General features: G+C 38.4%; 1 protein-coding gene across 7 annotated transcripts in view; it reads left to right on the top strand.

Moving 5' to 3' along the window:
- Window positions 1-17,684, top strand: part of ACOT12 (acyl-CoA thioesterase 12) — a 79,557-nt gene that overhangs the window by 15,688 nt on the left and 46,185 nt on the right. For 6 of the 7 annotated variants that reach the window (XR_004423496.1, XM_033110171.1, XM_033110173.1 and 3 more), the window contains 4 exons: window positions 1,003-1,072; window positions 6,107-6,167; window positions 6,732-6,833; window positions 9,964-10,099. Coding sequence is in view for 6 of the 7 variants with exons in the window: in XM_033110171.1 (XP_032966062.1) it covers window positions 1,003-1,072; window positions 6,107-6,167; window positions 6,732-6,833; window positions 9,964-10,099 (369 nt within the window). In the remaining variant the exon portion in view is untranslated. The remainder of the gene's footprint in view (window positions 1-1,002; window positions 1,073-6,106; window positions 6,168-6,731; window positions 6,834-9,963; window positions 10,100-17,684) is intronic. The other variant, XM_033110172.1, reaches the window with a different exon arrangement.

Below are 17,684 nucleotides of genomic sequence, written 5' to 3'. Positions count from 1 at the left end.
CAGAATTATATCATAGGAAGGAGAGTTTTAAAATATTTGTTCTCTGGAATATTTTCTTATCTCTCTTTTCCTGGGATTATCAATTAATATATGTGGCAATTAAAGGAAGCCACTACACACAAAGAATACAAATTCAGCATAATTCACTCTTTCTCTTTCATAATGTGGTACTAAGAATGACGTCTCCAAAATTAAAATGGAGTTAAAAATTCTTTAAAAAACTTGTTTGGGTTTTAATTGACTGTTCGTGAAAATCAGTTTCTGGCAGAAACATGTCAAAATTTTTCCCGAAGAGAATAAATTCTTCTATGTTTTTATAAAGTAAAACCAACAATCAAAATAAATATCTCAACAAATTAAATGCAGACATGGATCATGGAAATAACTGGAGCTCTCTCCACCTTACTCAATACTCTCCTCCTCCAACATAATTAGTGCATAGTAAATTTGGTAATAAAAACTAATAGACATTGACTAAATACCTACTATGTGCCCATCTGTTTCTCTGATGTCCAAAGAAGTGCCTTTCTGATTTGGGGTGTGATTTCAGGGTCTCCCCTACTGTTCAGTGCTTACACTGACTCAGTGGTTTAAATACATTCAGTTACTGGTCATGTGGGATAATGGGGACGGCTTTAATGCATTGTTTTTAAAACAAAAGTAAGGTAGTACCATACGAAATATTTAAAGTTGGCACCAACTTACTAAAATTGCTACTTAAATAGCTAGGTATGCTGGGTATTGGTATTGAATTTCAAATCAAAGATAATGTGAATTAAAACTTAGAATCAAGTACAGTAATTCCCATGCGGTAGAACTATAACTCACAGAGCCAAGGAACTGTTAATGATCCAGATCATCTAGAAGCGTGAGCACAGTGGTCTTCTATTGAATGAGAGGATGAGTTACTAAAATAAATCCACTGAAGTTTTATTCCTTTTCCCCTATACTGAAATATGCAGACATAACTAATGAAGCACATTTGTACCTGTTTTTTTGAAGCTGAAAAACATGCTGGGGTTTCCTGTGTAACAGCTTCCGTGGATGACATACAATTTGAGGAGACAGCTAGGTAAGTGGCATTGCTCCATCACACTTTTCTCTTGGATGTATCGGTTCATTTGCAACGTGTAAGCTTGTTCATTTAAAGTCAGTGACCAATTCATTAATAAAATAAATAACATTTCACCCAATGTAAATCAGTAATAAAAATAATTGCAGGACCTATTTCTAGTAAACATTGTTAAATGTAAATTCAGTCCTGATTTTGTTGAGAAATAGCTTTGGGCATTAGATGCATTCTGGTAGAAGGCAGAGCAGGATTTCTAAAGTTGATTCTTAATGGCTTTTTCCTATACTAGAAGAATAATTAATGATAATAAATATTTCTATGATGGTGAATTTCATCATTAAGTTGTTGGGTAAACATTAATTCACCTGAGTAAAGATGTTAAATTATGAGAAACATTTTATGTATGTATGTGCTTTACCACTTCTTATTGTAGAAAATTACAAGATACACAAATATTTCAAACACACACAGAAGATGAGAGACTAGTACTGCGTATCCCCAAGGACCCATCACCTAACTACAACAACAATTAACTCTCGTTTTACCAATATACCTCCAGACTCCCACACACACCTAGATTATTTTGGTTGAAATCCCAGGCATTATCTGAGAATATTTCAGTATATATTTTTAAAAGATAAGAGCTCTTTTAGGAAACATAATAACATAATCACAATACCATTAACAGAAATGATCATTCCCAATTGTCAAAAACTTTTTTTTTTAATTTAAACAATTGGTTTATTGAATCAGTATCTAATATGGCTGATATGTCTTTTAACGTATAATTTTCCTTTTTTTTTCCACTTAGAATTTTCTTTTTAAACAAACCTGGTCATTTGTCCTATAACATTTACCCCATTTTGTATTGCTCATTGTATCCCTGTTTAGCATGTTGAGTTGTCCTTTGTATTTCTTGTAAATTGATATTACATCTAAACATTGATCTGGTGAAGGTTTGATATTTTGGTAAAACTAGTTCCTGTCGAGAGCACATAATATTGATCATTACCTAGAACCATTATTTCATTAGATATTGGTAAGATGGCAATATGCTAATTCTATATTTCTTCATTTATTTTCTAAAATATTTTGTGTAGAGAGACATTTTAGTTCATTGATTACTTGGTTACCCTGAGGTACAATTTGTCTAGGAAACACAGGATTTATTCTTTCCCTTTATTTGGTATCATTATGAGCCCATGAATTTTAACGTATTTGATGTATTTCAATTCTGATGCAATTATTCCTATGGATGCTCAGACTGCCCCATCTCTCGGACAGTGGAAACTTCTTCAGTTTAGTTCCTAAGTCCTTTGGCTATAACCCTAAAGTTAGAAGTCTTTAATAACTCCTTTGCTTTCTGGTATGACAAAATGGGCTCATCTTTTACATTTCCTCATACAAAATTAGAATCAGAGATTTCTTCAAAAGTAATGATAAGTGGAGATCACAGTCTGGGCAGAAAAGGTGCTCATTGATAGAGAATTGGTCATTATTTCTAGGCCTTTCCAGTGAACAAAATTAGGAATTATGTATTTTTTTAAAGAGTTTATACTAATACTTGTAATAAATAAGGATTATATAGTTTTATTTAATTTCGTTGATTTTAATGTTGTACCTCTTTGTTTGTTTGTTTTTTTCTCTTCCATATATCTTGATCCTTAAAGACATGAACATAACTTACAAGAAAAGGAAGAGAGAAGGTTGTCTGTTTCAGGTCTGGGATGGTTCTCAAGGACCACGGGGTAGTTGCCAGCAGTGTTCAAACCCTAAGTAGTCTTGTCCACTAAGATGCCCAGTTCATCTCTCCAACCTTACTGCTCACATTTATCTATTTGGCATTTATGTATATATAAATAAAATTAAGTTAAATAAAACCACATGCATAAAGAAATTACTTCTTCAAAGCTGACAAAAGAAATTTGGGGCAGGAATTAGAATCATAGACATGGCAAGACCTTTAGAACTCAGCCCAATCTTTGTACCAAAGGGAAACTGAAGTATGATACCCAGAGCCAGCCAGGGGACAGAGGGCCTTAGAGCCTGGATCTTCTTGTGTTTAATCCAGTGCTTTCCCTAACCCTCCGATCGATCTTTGTGATCATCAACTGGTTTTGAACGATGCTTGTTCTCATAGGCAGTTGCAGTGACACTGAAATAGCCCTTGACATTCTAGAATCTTGTAGATGCTGACAAAGATCTGTGGGCTAATCTCACATACTAGCTATGTGATTTTGACGTGTTTGTATCTCAGCAAAATTACAAATGACTGTAAATTTAAATTTAGTTGGGAATAGATTAAAGCACTGTTATTAAATCTAGGAGTGCCAACAGTACATTGTAATAAAATATCTACTGTATACTTTCCAATTACAAATTCTGTAACTAGTACCTCATCATTGAAATGTGGTTTTGCCATTTTGTATTTGTGTTATCAGAAAGGATTTGTGGCCACTGAAATTATGAAAAGCAAACTTCTTGTATTTTTTATATGCAGCCTGCACCATAAAAAAAGAAAATTGAAAGCTAAATATAAAGCCATATAATTTGGTTATAAGCCATAGTAGATATTTTTTAAATTCACAAATATGTATTGCTTGTACAAAAAGTACTGTGCAAGGTTCAATAGGACATGTGAATGATTATGCCACACTTCCAGAGTGTGGCAGTTGCTCAGTCTGGTGAGAGAGTCAGATAATACATAATCATCAGAACAGAAAGTACGATAAGATGTATGCCCAGGATGAGATATAAACTCAGTTCTACAGTCAAAAGTTACATTTGACTGGAGAATCAGTGAGAGTTTCATGACAGAGGCAGCATTTAGTACAGGACTTAAATGAGATATAGTTTCATCTGGTGAATAGGAAAAGGACTTCGCGTGACGAGGTATGTGCCGAAGCACCTAGGTGGGAAGGAGCGAGAAGTGCTCAGCTGGAGATTGGGGTTAGATAACAGAAGGCCTTGAATGTCATGATATAAAATTGGTTTTGTTTAGTTGAGATTTTAGTCATTCCATTCATTTGGCAATTCAGTGTCAGGAGTTTGGTTTGGTAAAGAATTCCCCAACTTTTAAACGCAAGGCAGAGTTCACAAAAGAGACAAAGAAAAGTGGTAGAACCTTCCCCTCCTCAAAGTCTGACAGACAGAGAGGCAGAAGATTTTAGTAGTGTCTGAGTATAATGTACTACAGAAACTTTGAAAAGGGACTCCAATTTTGCCTGGTGCCATTACTGTAAATCTCTCCTAGAAACCTTACAAAACAGATCTAGGAAATCTAGGAGGAACAAATTTAAGAAAACAGAAAATTCATTTGGGTTTGCACGTGGGGATCCCCCTAAACATGGGGATTAAGTTAAATTAGGTAATGTGCATAAAAGCAGCTAATGCTGAGCCTAGTAGAGCCTCCTTAACTATTAATTAAATCTGCTGAGAAGTTTGAAAATATGGCTCTGAATTTCAAGAATGAGGTCCAGGCTAAAGATGGAGATTTGTGAGTCAACTCTATAAAAATGATAGGATCATGGAAGAAAACTGGGTCTTCCAGGAAGGTAAAGTGAGAAGAGAATAAAACAAAAGACAAAAAGTTAGGAGATGTCTACACTTAAGGAATAAATTAAGGAAAATAAATCAGTGGAAGAAATTGAGAACAAAGAGAGAACAGTATTTTGGAAGCCAAGGGAAGAGAAGAAGGAGATTGATTATGCTGTTGAATGAATGAGATGTTGGATTTAGCTGTTCGGAAGTGACTCTGGAGAGGTCATGAGTAAGATGTGGAGGCAACAGCTAGATTAGGGTGGCTGAGAAGTGAATTGGTGAAACCCAAAAAATTCTATACCTGGTAAAATCCTAATCTTTGAAGATCCATCTCAAATGTCACCTTCCTTGTCTTTTCAAATTAGTCATTTCTTCTGGGTGCCTCTGCAATACTCAATTCTTTCTTCTTTTCAAAAAATTTCATAGCGTTGCACTTCATCCTGGTGTCCCAAGTAAAGTCTTCTTGATGTCACAACTGTGTCTTGTTCATCAGCGTATTACAAAGTCTTAGCTTAATGTCAGATTGGTCATAACTCAGTAAACATTTGTTAAATATATAAGGTAGAAAAAGACATGATTATTTTAGGAAGTTCGAATAAAGAGGAGAAGAGAAAAAAATCTTGAGATAGAATAGGCTTGAGAGAAGGTCTTCTAGAAAGCAGAAGTCTTGGACATTTTCACTGATAAGGAGTCAGAGAAGGAGCGGAGATTGAGAGTGAAAAAGAGGAAAGAGCTGACTAAGCCAGCCTATGATGGAAGAGGAAAGGTAAGGGGTGGGAACGTAAGGGATTGAGGGTGCAGGTGAAGAAAGAGTCTGGAAGACATACTTCTTCCTTTTTAACCGAAGAGTGAGAAGAACAGTGAGAACTTAGTTCAACTTTGAAAGTAAGAGAGAAAAATTGAGGAGGCTTACATTGGGTAGACCCTCATCTTGTGCTCAGGTGACAGGATCAGAGATGACTGAGGGACCTGAACAAAAAGTTTTGGAACAACATTGGGCTACATGACCATAGTTCCAATAATACTGGAGAGTGAATGGATCATGTACTGAGGGCCCATGTAAACCTAGTGAAGCTGATGAAGTTTAGGGCTTGCTTGTTTGTATGTTTATTCATTTATTTGTTAACTAACATTTTAAAATAAATGTTAATTGTATAGGTTTGTTTGTGTGTTTGTTTTAACTTCCCTTAAGGAAACAGCTGTGTTATAGTCAAAGTATCTGTTGCGGACTTGGAAGTCGTTTTGCATACAATCTTTGCCAAGGCCCTTTTCTGTTTAAATAGAGGTAGTCATCTAACATATGTGTGATTCACAATGATCAGCATCTGTTTTTAGCCCTGTCTTTTTCTGTTATCATTTACCTGAATTTTTCACGCACAAATGTTATCAGTATGATAAGGTGAAACTGCTGTATGACACATGCATTTAACTAAATCTTTAAGTCTAAAATAAGACGTGCTAGGATTACTGAAATCTTTTTTATTTTTTAACTAGAGTTGGACAAGTTATAACCATCAAAGCGAAAGTTACTAGAGCATTTAGCACAAGCATGGAGGTAAGAGGCCCCTTTTGTTAATTCTGCCTGTTGGTGCTAATAATGGAATTAGAAAATACTTATCACATAATGCCAAATTTAAAAAATATTATAATATAAAACTGTAAATACAGTATAATTTTTGTGCATGTGTACACACATATATACATTTCATATTTTATATATCAATAAATAATATACATTTTATATTTTACATATATATCATATACATGTATGTAACTGGAAAAAATTCACCTAAATGTTAGTAATTATTAATCTGGGTAGTGAGATTACTTATTATTGATAATATTTACTCTGGATAGTTAGATTCCATTTTTATATTTTTATGTTTACCAACTTTTCCATGGTAAATATATATTTTTCTATAATCAGAAAAAAAGTTATTTTTCCAATTTTGTAAAACATTATTTAAAAAAGAGTGTTGCTTAAAAATAAATTTAAAATGCTGATTTCACTCAAAAAAACAAAACCAAAGAATGGTGAAGTACATAGCTGAATTTTGAAAGCTTCAATCTCATCTGGTACCTGGATGGCTGCAAGTTTGTTTTTTTATTTTCATTTTAGATCAGCATCAAGGTCATAGTACAGGACATGTTCACTGGCATTGAGAAGCTCGTTAGTGTGGCCTTCTCTACATTTGTAGCCAAACCAGTGGGAGAAGAAAAGGTAAATTTTCTGTGTGAAGAGGTATCTAGCATGTAAGTCAAAGACATATTAACAATGGCATCAGAATTATTATTGAAAAAAGGACATTCCTCTTACCATAAGCGGTGTGTGTGTGTGTGTGTGTGTGTGTGTGTGTGTGTGTGTGTGTGTGTATCACTAATATTTATTATAAAAGTTATCTTGTGGTAATATAACAGATTTAAGTACCTTAGGGAAAAGGAGATGTAGCCAGTTTGTGAAAGAGGAAAAATAATACTATGTTTTAAATGATCTGAAGTTCGTGTCAGTTCTTCAGAAATATTGCTCACTGGCTTAGTTCTTTTCCGTTGTGGTTATATAACTCCAATTTGGGTTAATTTTTTTTTTTTAAAGCAACGGGCCATTTAGTAAGCTGTTGCATGTTGTAATTCAATCGTTTTATTATACCTGAAGGAAGAATGTCAAAGTTACTGAATTGTTGAAGTTTCAAAATAAACTTCCAGACACATGGGGTAAAAACACCCTTAAAAGAAAAACGTTCGGCCTAATGTGTATGCCCAGTGAGCTTGTCTGTCATTGGCCCAGGGCAGCTTGTCTGTAGCCTTCTCCCAGAGATTTATTCATTATAATTTCTTGGTTTTCCTTTTTAGGGTCAGGGTGCCTAGGGGCGACTCCCCATTTAGTCCAAATATTTTTAAATGTAAGAATTCAATTTAGAATTTAAATCTCTCCCTGCAAAGATTGCTCCAGAGGAGGGCACAGTGGCTTCTCCTCGCTCTACTTTGAAGCGACAAAGAGTGCTTCTCCCTCTGCCAGTGTTCTTCCTCAGACTGCCTCAAACTTCAGAGGGGGGACAGAGCAATGTTTTCACTGTACCCAACAGAGGTGATAACATAGCCCCATTCACCAGCTATGCCTCACCTGGGGGAGGAAGCACAGAGATGGGCTGGGACTGAGTTAGACCCCTGTGGTGCCTGGTGGCAGGTGTCCCTACAGACTTTTGTACACTGGGACCCTTCTCCCACTTTCTGCCCAAATCAAACAGGTCACAGGCAAATTTATATTGCTCAAAGGCATTGTTTTTCAAACTGAAATTCACATAAGCTATAATATGATTTAAAAATGCAGGCTTTCCTGGACTGTAGCACAGACCTACTGAATAAGAATCACTAGTATAGAAACCTGGAAGCTGTACTTAGAGCATTCCAGGGATCACTGAAACTAAGATGTTAAGATAGGTTTTGTCAACCATTCTGTTTTTCCTGGAATCCCCAGAAATCTGCAAACTCTTGTGAGTGAGAGAATGTGGGGCTGGGTGCAGAGTTCCCATATCTGAGAGCAAGTGACAGAAAGGACCCCATTTCACCATCCTATTGCTTCCTTCACATGGAGGAGGAAGCAAGGGCCGTCATTCTTCCTCCCCAGCTTTAGATTTCTCACTCCAATAAGCCTATAATAGTCCGTCTCTGCTGAGACTGAAAAACTGTTTTTCTGAAAGCATTTCTAGGAAGTCAGGGGCCTCGCAGTGCCGCCATAATTGGTTGGCGCAGATAACCTTTACGTGAAACATGTTTCCCACCCTAAATTATTTTCCAGTTGGCAATATTCCTGTTCAGTTGAACAAGCTCATTCAGCTGAACATTCTTGTTCAACACATCATGAAGAGAGCCATGAAAAATCAGTGGTTTGGTTTGAAGGGATAGGCCTCCCTGGATCTCTGTCCAAAGTGAGTTTATTCCAGGACAAGATGAGCAATGATTAAGTAGGCTTATTAGCAATTGCACAGGCCAGATCATTGAAGGACTCACAAGAATCCATAGAGTATACTTGTGGCAGCCTACTCAAGCTAAGGGAGACGGTACAGCAGGAGAAAGACCTTGCAGGATGCTTGGTCCTTTCCAAAACATTCACTGTGATGTTTGGCCCAAAGGTCCTTGATATTTGGTCCTTCACATATGCCATGACCAACAAGGATGCTAAGACAAGAAGGGTTATTATTGGCAATACAGCCACGACACAATTATTGGACCAATAAAATACAGTATTTTTAGTGTATGAAGCCTGTAAACCAAAAATCTAAATAAACATTATAGGCTCTTTGAACCCAGGGACATTTTCTAAACCTGAATGTTTTGGGCAGGACCAAATACCAAGGACCTTTTGGCATGGACCAGATGTCCGCTAATGGAGAAAGAAAGCACAGGCAAACATCAGGGAGGTTCAAGACTTCCAGACACCACTCTCAGGGTGATTCAGTCACACAAAATGTACTTTATCTACAGCCTGGAGAACCAAGGCATTAGCTTACCACATGGTCTTTTATATCGCACTGGTCACACAACTAAAACAAAACTGTGTAAGCGGTTAAATCAGTGCAAGCTATCAGTCTATACATTCCTAAACAAATTCGACAAGGCAGTCCAGGGGTTTTAGACTTGAAGTAGCGTATTATAAAGCACTAGCTGTTTCATCCTTATCTTGGCCAAGGGTTAACACCAGCCTTCAGGTGTCCTGGAAATAAGCATGGAAGTACCCAAGTCCAGCTATAAGGTACTTCTTCATTATACACACAGGTTAGCAGACAGGCATTTCCAGAGGAGCTTGAGCCTTTGGTTCTATTGTATCATATTTCCAAGTTTCTGGAGGTTAGTTAAAGCTTGATTCTGACACATTGATTCTTTCAGTTTGTTAATGTTTTCATCATGTGATGAAATTTCCAAATTGGGAACATCTCTTGGTACATGATAGCTTTCTCTCGAACATGTTTATTCCCTCTCTTTGATGTCTTAATTTTGCAAAAGGTAGAAAAGATTTTCTTGATAAGGATTCGGTGGCATCAAAGTCCATCTCCTCACTCATTAATTGGAAGAATTTCTTATTTTGTACTTCTGTTGAAAATTTTAAAAATCAGGGAAATTTAATATTTGGAGAACTGTTTTAAAGCACATAAATTATTGTATGCAGAAATAATTGTCTACATTGATTTTTTTTTAGTTTAAAAATATTTTAAGAAAAAATTTTTCAAAGTAAAATGTGTGTTAAAACACCCATAAATACTTTATTTACTCTGAGTTAATAAACAATGCAAAATTCATGTTGTACTTTTATAATTTAACAAAGCAATGGAAGATAAATGTTTTCCTTTCTCTAGATTCATTTAAAACCTGTCACACTTCTAACTGAACAAGATCATGTGGAACATAATCTGGCTTCTGAGAGAAGGAAAGTTCGATTGCAACATGAAGATACCTTTCAAAACCTGGTGAAAGAAAGTGGCAAGTTTGATGGTCAGTAAACCTATGCAGGAGCTTTAATTATATGACTATGACAAATGAAGGGGTCGTTCTTAGGACATACTTATTTTCACCTTATTATTACAATTTAGTCCTGGTGATGCTAGATACCTATTCCAATCAAGCCAGTGGCTGGAGAAGGAAGGGGCCAGCCATTCAGAATATAACTGCTGACACCTAAGACCGTTTTAAATCGGAGGGTCTTCAGGGGAGGAGATGTGAAAGAAGGGCGACAGAGACCCGGCAGTCCTTATCAGTAAGTGTGCCCTCAGTAATGATAAATGAAGGAATGACAATGTCATACAACGATCTGACGCTTCAGAGTTTACTACGCAGTTTCTCATCTTGTATTTCATATGAGCTGCGTGTAATCTTAACAGAGGGGGAAACTGAAATTCTGAGTAGTGAAGAACCTTGCTTAAGATCAGAGGATATGAATGGAAGCGATAAGATTCTATTCCTGTTTCCCGGCGGCTTTTCCACAGTAAAACTTTTTGGATGGGCCAAAGTTTCTTAGTTTTCTGACAGTGATTTCCCAGGTTCTTTGAGGCCTCATAGGGCCAGAATTTCAGGCAAAGGAGGTCACATTGCCCTCACATATCTTTCCTGTCTGACTCCATCTCCTGCAGCCCTGGGGGAGATAACCTGTGGTGGAGAACAAAGTGGGTGACAGGAGAAAGTATCGTGATCCATCCAGAGCCCCTCTTGCTCACTACTGACAGGAGGGCAGGGTGGCTCACAGAAGGTCCAGCTCCCTCCAAGGCAGACACGGGAAAAAGAGGAAGAAAAGGGGAAGAGAGAAAGGATCAGGATCAGAATGCAAAAAGAGAAGGAGGAAGAATATATACAAAGGCCAGAGAGAGGAAAGGCAGAGGCAGGGTGACCTGACATCTGTGGATTTTATTCTGCCCCACTGACACCATCATGGTCCTGGGACCACCCCACAGTCAAGCTCTGGGTTGGAAAAGAGTTTTTCAAAGGCATTTATGCAGTGCTGACCTTTTAAAGATAATGCCCATTACCACGTTCTTTTTAAGGAAATGAAGACTTCATCATTTAATTACTGTGCTGAGAAGAGTGAGTCTCCTTTTGTAAAGATAGTCTCAGTACCAAAATATATTTTAAATACTTTTTTGCTAAAGTAATCAAATAGCTAAAGCATGAGAACAAGAGCGTTAGTAGAGAGAAAATTCAAGGTGGAACGAGGCAGGACATGAACAGATAGAACTCCATCATGGAGGCGCCTTAAGGCCATACTAAGAAGCTTGGCCCTTCTTCTGTCCTTGATGAGAGCCAATGAATGGTTTGAGCAGCACTGATGCACGTTGGGCTTGTACTTGATAAGGTCACTCTGGGTAGAAGAGGGGAGACTAGAAGCATAGAGACCAGGAAGGAGGTGAGGAGTGTCTGAACCAGGCAATGATATTGGGGAGAGAGAGGAGGGAAAGAGTTTTTAAAAAATCATGCAAGAGGTGAAAAGCAACAGAATAGGGTCACTAATGTGGGGAGATGAGTGATGAAGAAGAAGGAGTGCAGACTAATGCTCAGGATTCTGGTCTGAGCAATTGGTTAATTCCTAGGGTATCATGCACTGAGATATTGAATACGAAGGGCGGGATATGGCCGTTTTAATGAGTTGGATGATGAGTTCAGCTTAATCTGAGGAGCCTGTGGGACAACCAAAAGAATGAGCCCAAGGCGGAGGAGATTAAGTTGGAGAGACAACAGCTTACACATGGTAATTCAAACGAAGGTAGTACCTACCTGCAGTCATCCAGTGAGGGCTCATGGGATCCAAGGGTGATGGGCCAAAAGTGGAACATGCAGAATGCAGCCATCTAAGAGACAGTCAGAGGAGGGGGAGGAATCCACAAAGGAGACCTGGAGGGACTGGTCAGAGGGGTAAACGAGAACTGGAAAGAATGGTGTCTCTAAGTCCAGGGAGCAGAGTGACATGAAGAAGTGAGTGGTCAGCTGTGTTCCAGGAAGTGAGGAGTTCCCACTGAATGGGGAATAGGGAAATCATGGTGACTTTGGCAACAGCGTGGTTAGTGCCAGCACGAGTGCGATAAATACCGGTAGGTTACAAAAAGGGAGATGACCCTGTATAGGAATAAAGAGGATAGGGAAGAGCTTACAATAACCTCTGGGTCGTATTCACCTGCCAAATCGAACACTCTTAACCTTAGGCTTTGTTAAAGCACGTTTTTTAGGATGCAGTGGATGATGAAGGAAGCAGAGCCACCAGCCTGCTAGCCCCTCCCCGCCTGAATGCCATCCTTTGTAGTACCTGCGGACGGTTAGGGACAGAGGCCATCACAGCTCTTAGAGCACCTTGGCTATTTCAGAACCTCTGCTTTGGGGAGAAACAGGCTTTGAATTAGATCTCAAAGTGTCATGCAAACCCGTAGGAAGTGTCCCACAGTAGTGCTGGCGTTTGACAGGAACTCAATTTTCTCATGGTGTTTTCCCCGCACATGAGCCTTCAGAGGTGGGGCCTGCCTCTCTCTGGATCCTGGACCCAGCTCCCCGGGAAGCAGGGGCCTTTCTGTTGGTCTGCCCACCTCTTAAGATACCCACAGCCAAGATAGCCACTTCCTCCCATGGCGTACTTACCCCTAAGGCTGGATCACTAGACCTGGGCCTACTCAATGGCTCCCCTACTTCCTCTTGCAGCCAGTGGTCCCTCCCTGGCCAGCAGGAAGTTGCTCTTTTTATTTTTTTATCCCAGTACTTGCTGCCCATACTCAAAACACTGACTTTGCTCTGTTCTTCTTAGCCCACTGAGGCAAGGTTAAAAACAAACAAAACGAACAGTAAAATGGGAATAGAAAGGTACTTATTAGATAGGTTTGTGTGAGGATCAAATGAGTTCATGTTGCTAGATCACAGAGAACAGCATCAGGCAGGCAGCAAGTGCTATTATTATTGTTATTGTTATTTGTGAGGTTCCCATTCATAGGAAGGATTGGAGCAACACCTGAAGACTATCCTTTCAAGAAACTTCGCTGTGAAAGGTGGAAGAAACAGTCTGGAGCTAGAAGGGGCCCGCAAAGTCAAAGGGATGGTATTTTTCAGGATAGGAAATGATTGGTCCTGGTTGCAGGCTGATCAAGGCTAATCAATAAAAATCATTATTTAGGGAGAGGTAGATTTATATAAGAGAAAGAGTTAATTGATATAAAACCTGCACTTAAAACACCTGAAAATGTCTATGTCTTTATCTTGGGAGGGATTTACAGTGATCTCTGTAAATCCTGGCCTTTCTCATGAGTGTCAGTCTCCTGAGAAGAGTCGCCAGGCCTGGTGACCTGAGCCTCCTTCACTCCCCACGTGAGCCAGGTGAACTTGGCTGCATTGGCTTTTTCTGATGTTGTGCAAGTTGTACTGAAAAACAAAATCCACAGTGGACAATTTGCTGAAACCATCTCCACAACACCAGTAGTACTTTGCGTTCTAAAGACATTCTGAATTAATAACAGGCACATGCTACAGTCATTCAAATGTAGAGGTAGAACGATTGCTATAGACCTCGGTTTCCCTTTGTTAGGAAGTTGGGCACATCAGATCTCTCTGTCGGGTTCAATTTAGAATTACAGATTTTTAAAAGCCTAACATAGATTACTCTACATTCCTTTGCACAAAACAACTTTTAACCTAACTTTACTGATTTGATCTTTTTAGAAATTTCACTAGCTTCCGTGCCACCAAAGGTACTACAGAACATAAAAGCAATTTTTCTTAAGTGTGTAAGAACCAGACACTGGAACTTGAAGTTGCCCTAGAGCATGTGGTGTGTCCACCTGCGGCCCCGTGAATCTGATGGAGTTTGTTTTGGATGGGACAGTGTGTTCTAAAGGAAGACAACTCGATCATCTGTGTTATTGAACTGTGTTTTTAGAAAAACCAGGGTTCAATACTAGTTCTAATACCAGACATAAAAGATTGGAATCTTTTTCAAGATGTTGCATGATTGAAAAGCATGTCATTAGAACAGTGAGAAAGTTGAAACCAAATCATACTTTTTCAGAAGAAAAGGGAAAATGATGAGATTAGATTATATAAAAGGAAGACTTTTTTGGAATGTGCTCTTGTACCATTGATATGTGGAAGCTTGGCGTATAAGGAAAAGTTTAAGCCTTTCTTCAGATTTGGAGAATTTTAATCATAATTTTTTAGTTAGAAATCAAATCTTTATAAGTAGTGTCCTGTGTTGATACTTTCTGCTTATAAGGAAAAACAAAAAAAAAAAAACAAAACAAAAAAAACCCTAGGGCTAAAATGACCTGAAAATGTGCAATAAATGTAAATTGTCCAAGGGGAATGATGACACAGTACTATAGAACATCCAAAGTACAGGTATTGAAATTGGCCACTGGGTGAGTATGTCCTGATTTGGAAGCCTGCAAAGAGTATGACGTTTGTTTACTGTACTTGTGTACACAGCCAGAACCGTGAGCCTGAGTTGGTCTCTGAACGGGAGGGAGCTTTATTTCTCCATTGATTGGCAATTACCTGAAGATAGGCAATGCTTCTGCACCGAAGTCACCTATACTCAGTCTATTTCTGCAAACATGTCATAGCTGATGCTTATGCACCTCTGACATGCCCTAGTACACACCTCTACATATGCTAGTGTACGCCAGGTGTAGTGTTTCCAGGTGGGATTCCTGCCTGTTCTCAGGAATTTTTTTCGCTTTTCTGTTCCCAAATTCTGAGAAAAGTTGGTTGGGAAATTGGGAAAATCGGCTGCTTGAACCCAGGTGGTTGGTAGTACCAGCCGATACTTTGCGGAAATGATTCATCATGGAGAACAGAAAACAGTTTATATCTCGGGATTCAGGAACGGGAAAGTGAAAACAATTCCTGAGAATGGGCAGGAATTCCCGCCTGGAGACCCTAGCCAGGTGCGTCTTCATAGGAATCGAATAGATTTTGCTTTAAAATCATCCCTCAGAAAAGAAGGAATTGTCATATTTGAGTATTCACAACGTCTCTCACATTATAAGGCCCTTCTTAATTAATTTTTATTTTGTAAGTATTTTTAAATTATTTAAAAATAGATAGTACACACGCACAGGGTGAAAAATTCAACTGGTATAAGAGAGTACTCAGTAAGAAAGTAAGTCTTCCTACCATCTGTGTCTCCCAGTTAGCCAGTTCCCATCTTCAGAGAAAACTAGTTACCCACACACATGCACACACAAACTAGCACATACTGATAGTACAACTGTCAAACAATTATGCACCTTTCTTTTTTTTGCTTACCAATATATTTTAGAATTAGTTTATATTATTTTATTTTGAACAAAAAAGTACCATTTGAGTAAGAAAAATTAACCTAAAAATACCTCCATCGGTACTAGTTCTGGATGTTTATAGAACATTATCTAACAAAATCAGAAATTCAAGTGAGAGAAAAGTTGGAAAGAATTTAAGAGAGAAAAGTTGGAAGAAATCCAATTCTGATTACAGCAATATGATGGTCTCAGTGTCCGGAGAAAACTAACATTTCTGGATAAAATGTTTACAAACATCTTTGCAAATATATCTCTGGAGGCAGACAAAAGGAGAGAAAACTCTGAATTCTAGAAATAGTTAGAAAACACACTGTAGCAGTGTAAGGAACCACTAGACCTGGCATTTGCTTGGGAGGACCCTGTGAGAGCTAGTGAAAAATCATGAAAGATAAAAATAAGTCACCAAAGTTCAGAAGAAGCTTCAGATAATAGAATGAGGCCCACAAAGACTACAGGTGTTGAATGTATTATGTAAAGACTATGAAGTAAGAATGTTAATATATTTTAAGAAATACAAGAGTATCAAAAGTATGTTGTAGGAACAAGAAAATGACCTAGAAGATTTGAAAAATTAAGAAAATTTCTACACAAACAGAATATGTAAAAATTAAAATTTAAAACTCAATGAATGAATTAAATAGTAGATAAGACAGTGAAATGGAATTTAGATCTAAAGGTGTTACCAAGAAAGCAGGTGGGTAGGCAAAGAAATGGCAACTGCATAAGCCAAGTGGTAGGAGATATAGAGCATGAAGTGAGAAGTCTAACAAGCATCTAATCAAAGTTTCAGCAGGAGAGGATGAAAAGAATGGGAGAGAAGTAACATGTGAAGCACATGCCATAGACATTTCATTAAGCGGTAATAAGAGAGTTTAATATACATATGAAAAGATGTTGGACCTCATTGTTCATCAGGGAAATGCAAATTATAACGAACAAGAAATACTATTTCACGCCCACATAACTGGAAAAAAATGGAAATGTCTACAATACTGTTTAAGTGGAAATGGGGAGCAGTGAAACACTAATAAACAGCAGACAAAAGTGTAAATCAGTACAATTATTTTGTTACCAAAAATATTCTGTTGATAGGAAGGACTATGAAAGTGAAATAAATCACCCAAGTGAAGTTTATTCATTTCGTCATCTGTTCAATAAATATTTACTGAACACTTATATTGAGGAATTATACTGGAATAAAAAAAAATCAGTCTTTGCCCAAAGGAGCTTAGGATCTAGTGGGTCAGATCATCAAAGATCACACACAAACGTAAAAGTATCACTGTGACAGGAAGGGATGTGTGATAGCGCATAGGAGTGGGGATTCGAGGGCGAGGTCAGGGAAAGCTTTCCTGAGAGCATGGTGACTGACATGAGCCAAGAGAGAGGAGAAAGGAAGTGGAAGAAGGTGGTGGTGGTGGTGGCGGTGGCTTGGGGAATTGCAACTGAAAGAGGGAACAACATGTGCAGATGCTCTGATGTTGAAGAAAATATTTAGTTCCATGAACTGAAACAAAAGGCCATTGTGGTTAAAACAAAGGGAGAGAGAGACTGAGAGAGAATATGATGGAGGAAGGAGGGAAGCTAGTGGTACTCGGGCCAGCTGGGTTTGCAGAGGTAGGCGTATGTCAGACAGGGAAGGGCAGGCTTGGGGCCGTGGGAAGCATTTGGGCTTTTATACTATGACAATGGGAAGTTATGGCATCCTTGCAAGCAGGGACTGGAATGGGAGCAGGGGGTGGGATAAAATAAAAAGACCATCAATTAATTATAAATCCAAAAATTCTGTTAGGAAATGGAGTGAAAATCTCGGTAACCACACTTCTCTGCCCACTTATATGTGACTGTGCCAAGGACAGCCCCACTCCCAGTTACCAGTGACAGCTAGGTGCATCTGTGCTGTCACACGGCAAGCTCAGGTCTGCCCATGACGGTACAAGAAGGATGGTACCCATAATTTGTAAGTCTTCCCTTACCTCCTCAGCGATAGCATGTGAGATTTACGCCTTGCTGGTGAGTCACTTGATGATGCAGGAAGCATAACTGAACACATTTACTGCTTTGCAGCCAAAGTGAATGATTTGTCCAGTGTTGAGAGTAAAAACCAATTTGTCGGTAAATGAAGCAGATATGATTCAAAAGAAGCAGGACACTAAGAAATACAATGTATTGTGTCTTTTCTGTTCATGATTGCCTTCACTATAAAACAGTAACTATGGGAGGCCATATTCCCTTTCCCTGAGGTTCATAGTACAGCAGAGTATTCTAGATTCTCAGTG

Source organism: Rhinolophus ferrumequinum, chromosome 7 (genome assembly GCF_004115265.2).
Source record: "Rhinolophus ferrumequinum isolate MPI-CBG mRhiFer1 chromosome 7, mRhiFer1_v1.p, whole genome shotgun sequence".
Taxonomy (NCBI): Eukaryota; Metazoa; Chordata; class Mammalia; order Chiroptera; family Rhinolophidae; genus Rhinolophus; species Rhinolophus ferrumequinum.
This window is presented reverse-complemented; position numbering and strand designations above follow the sequence as displayed.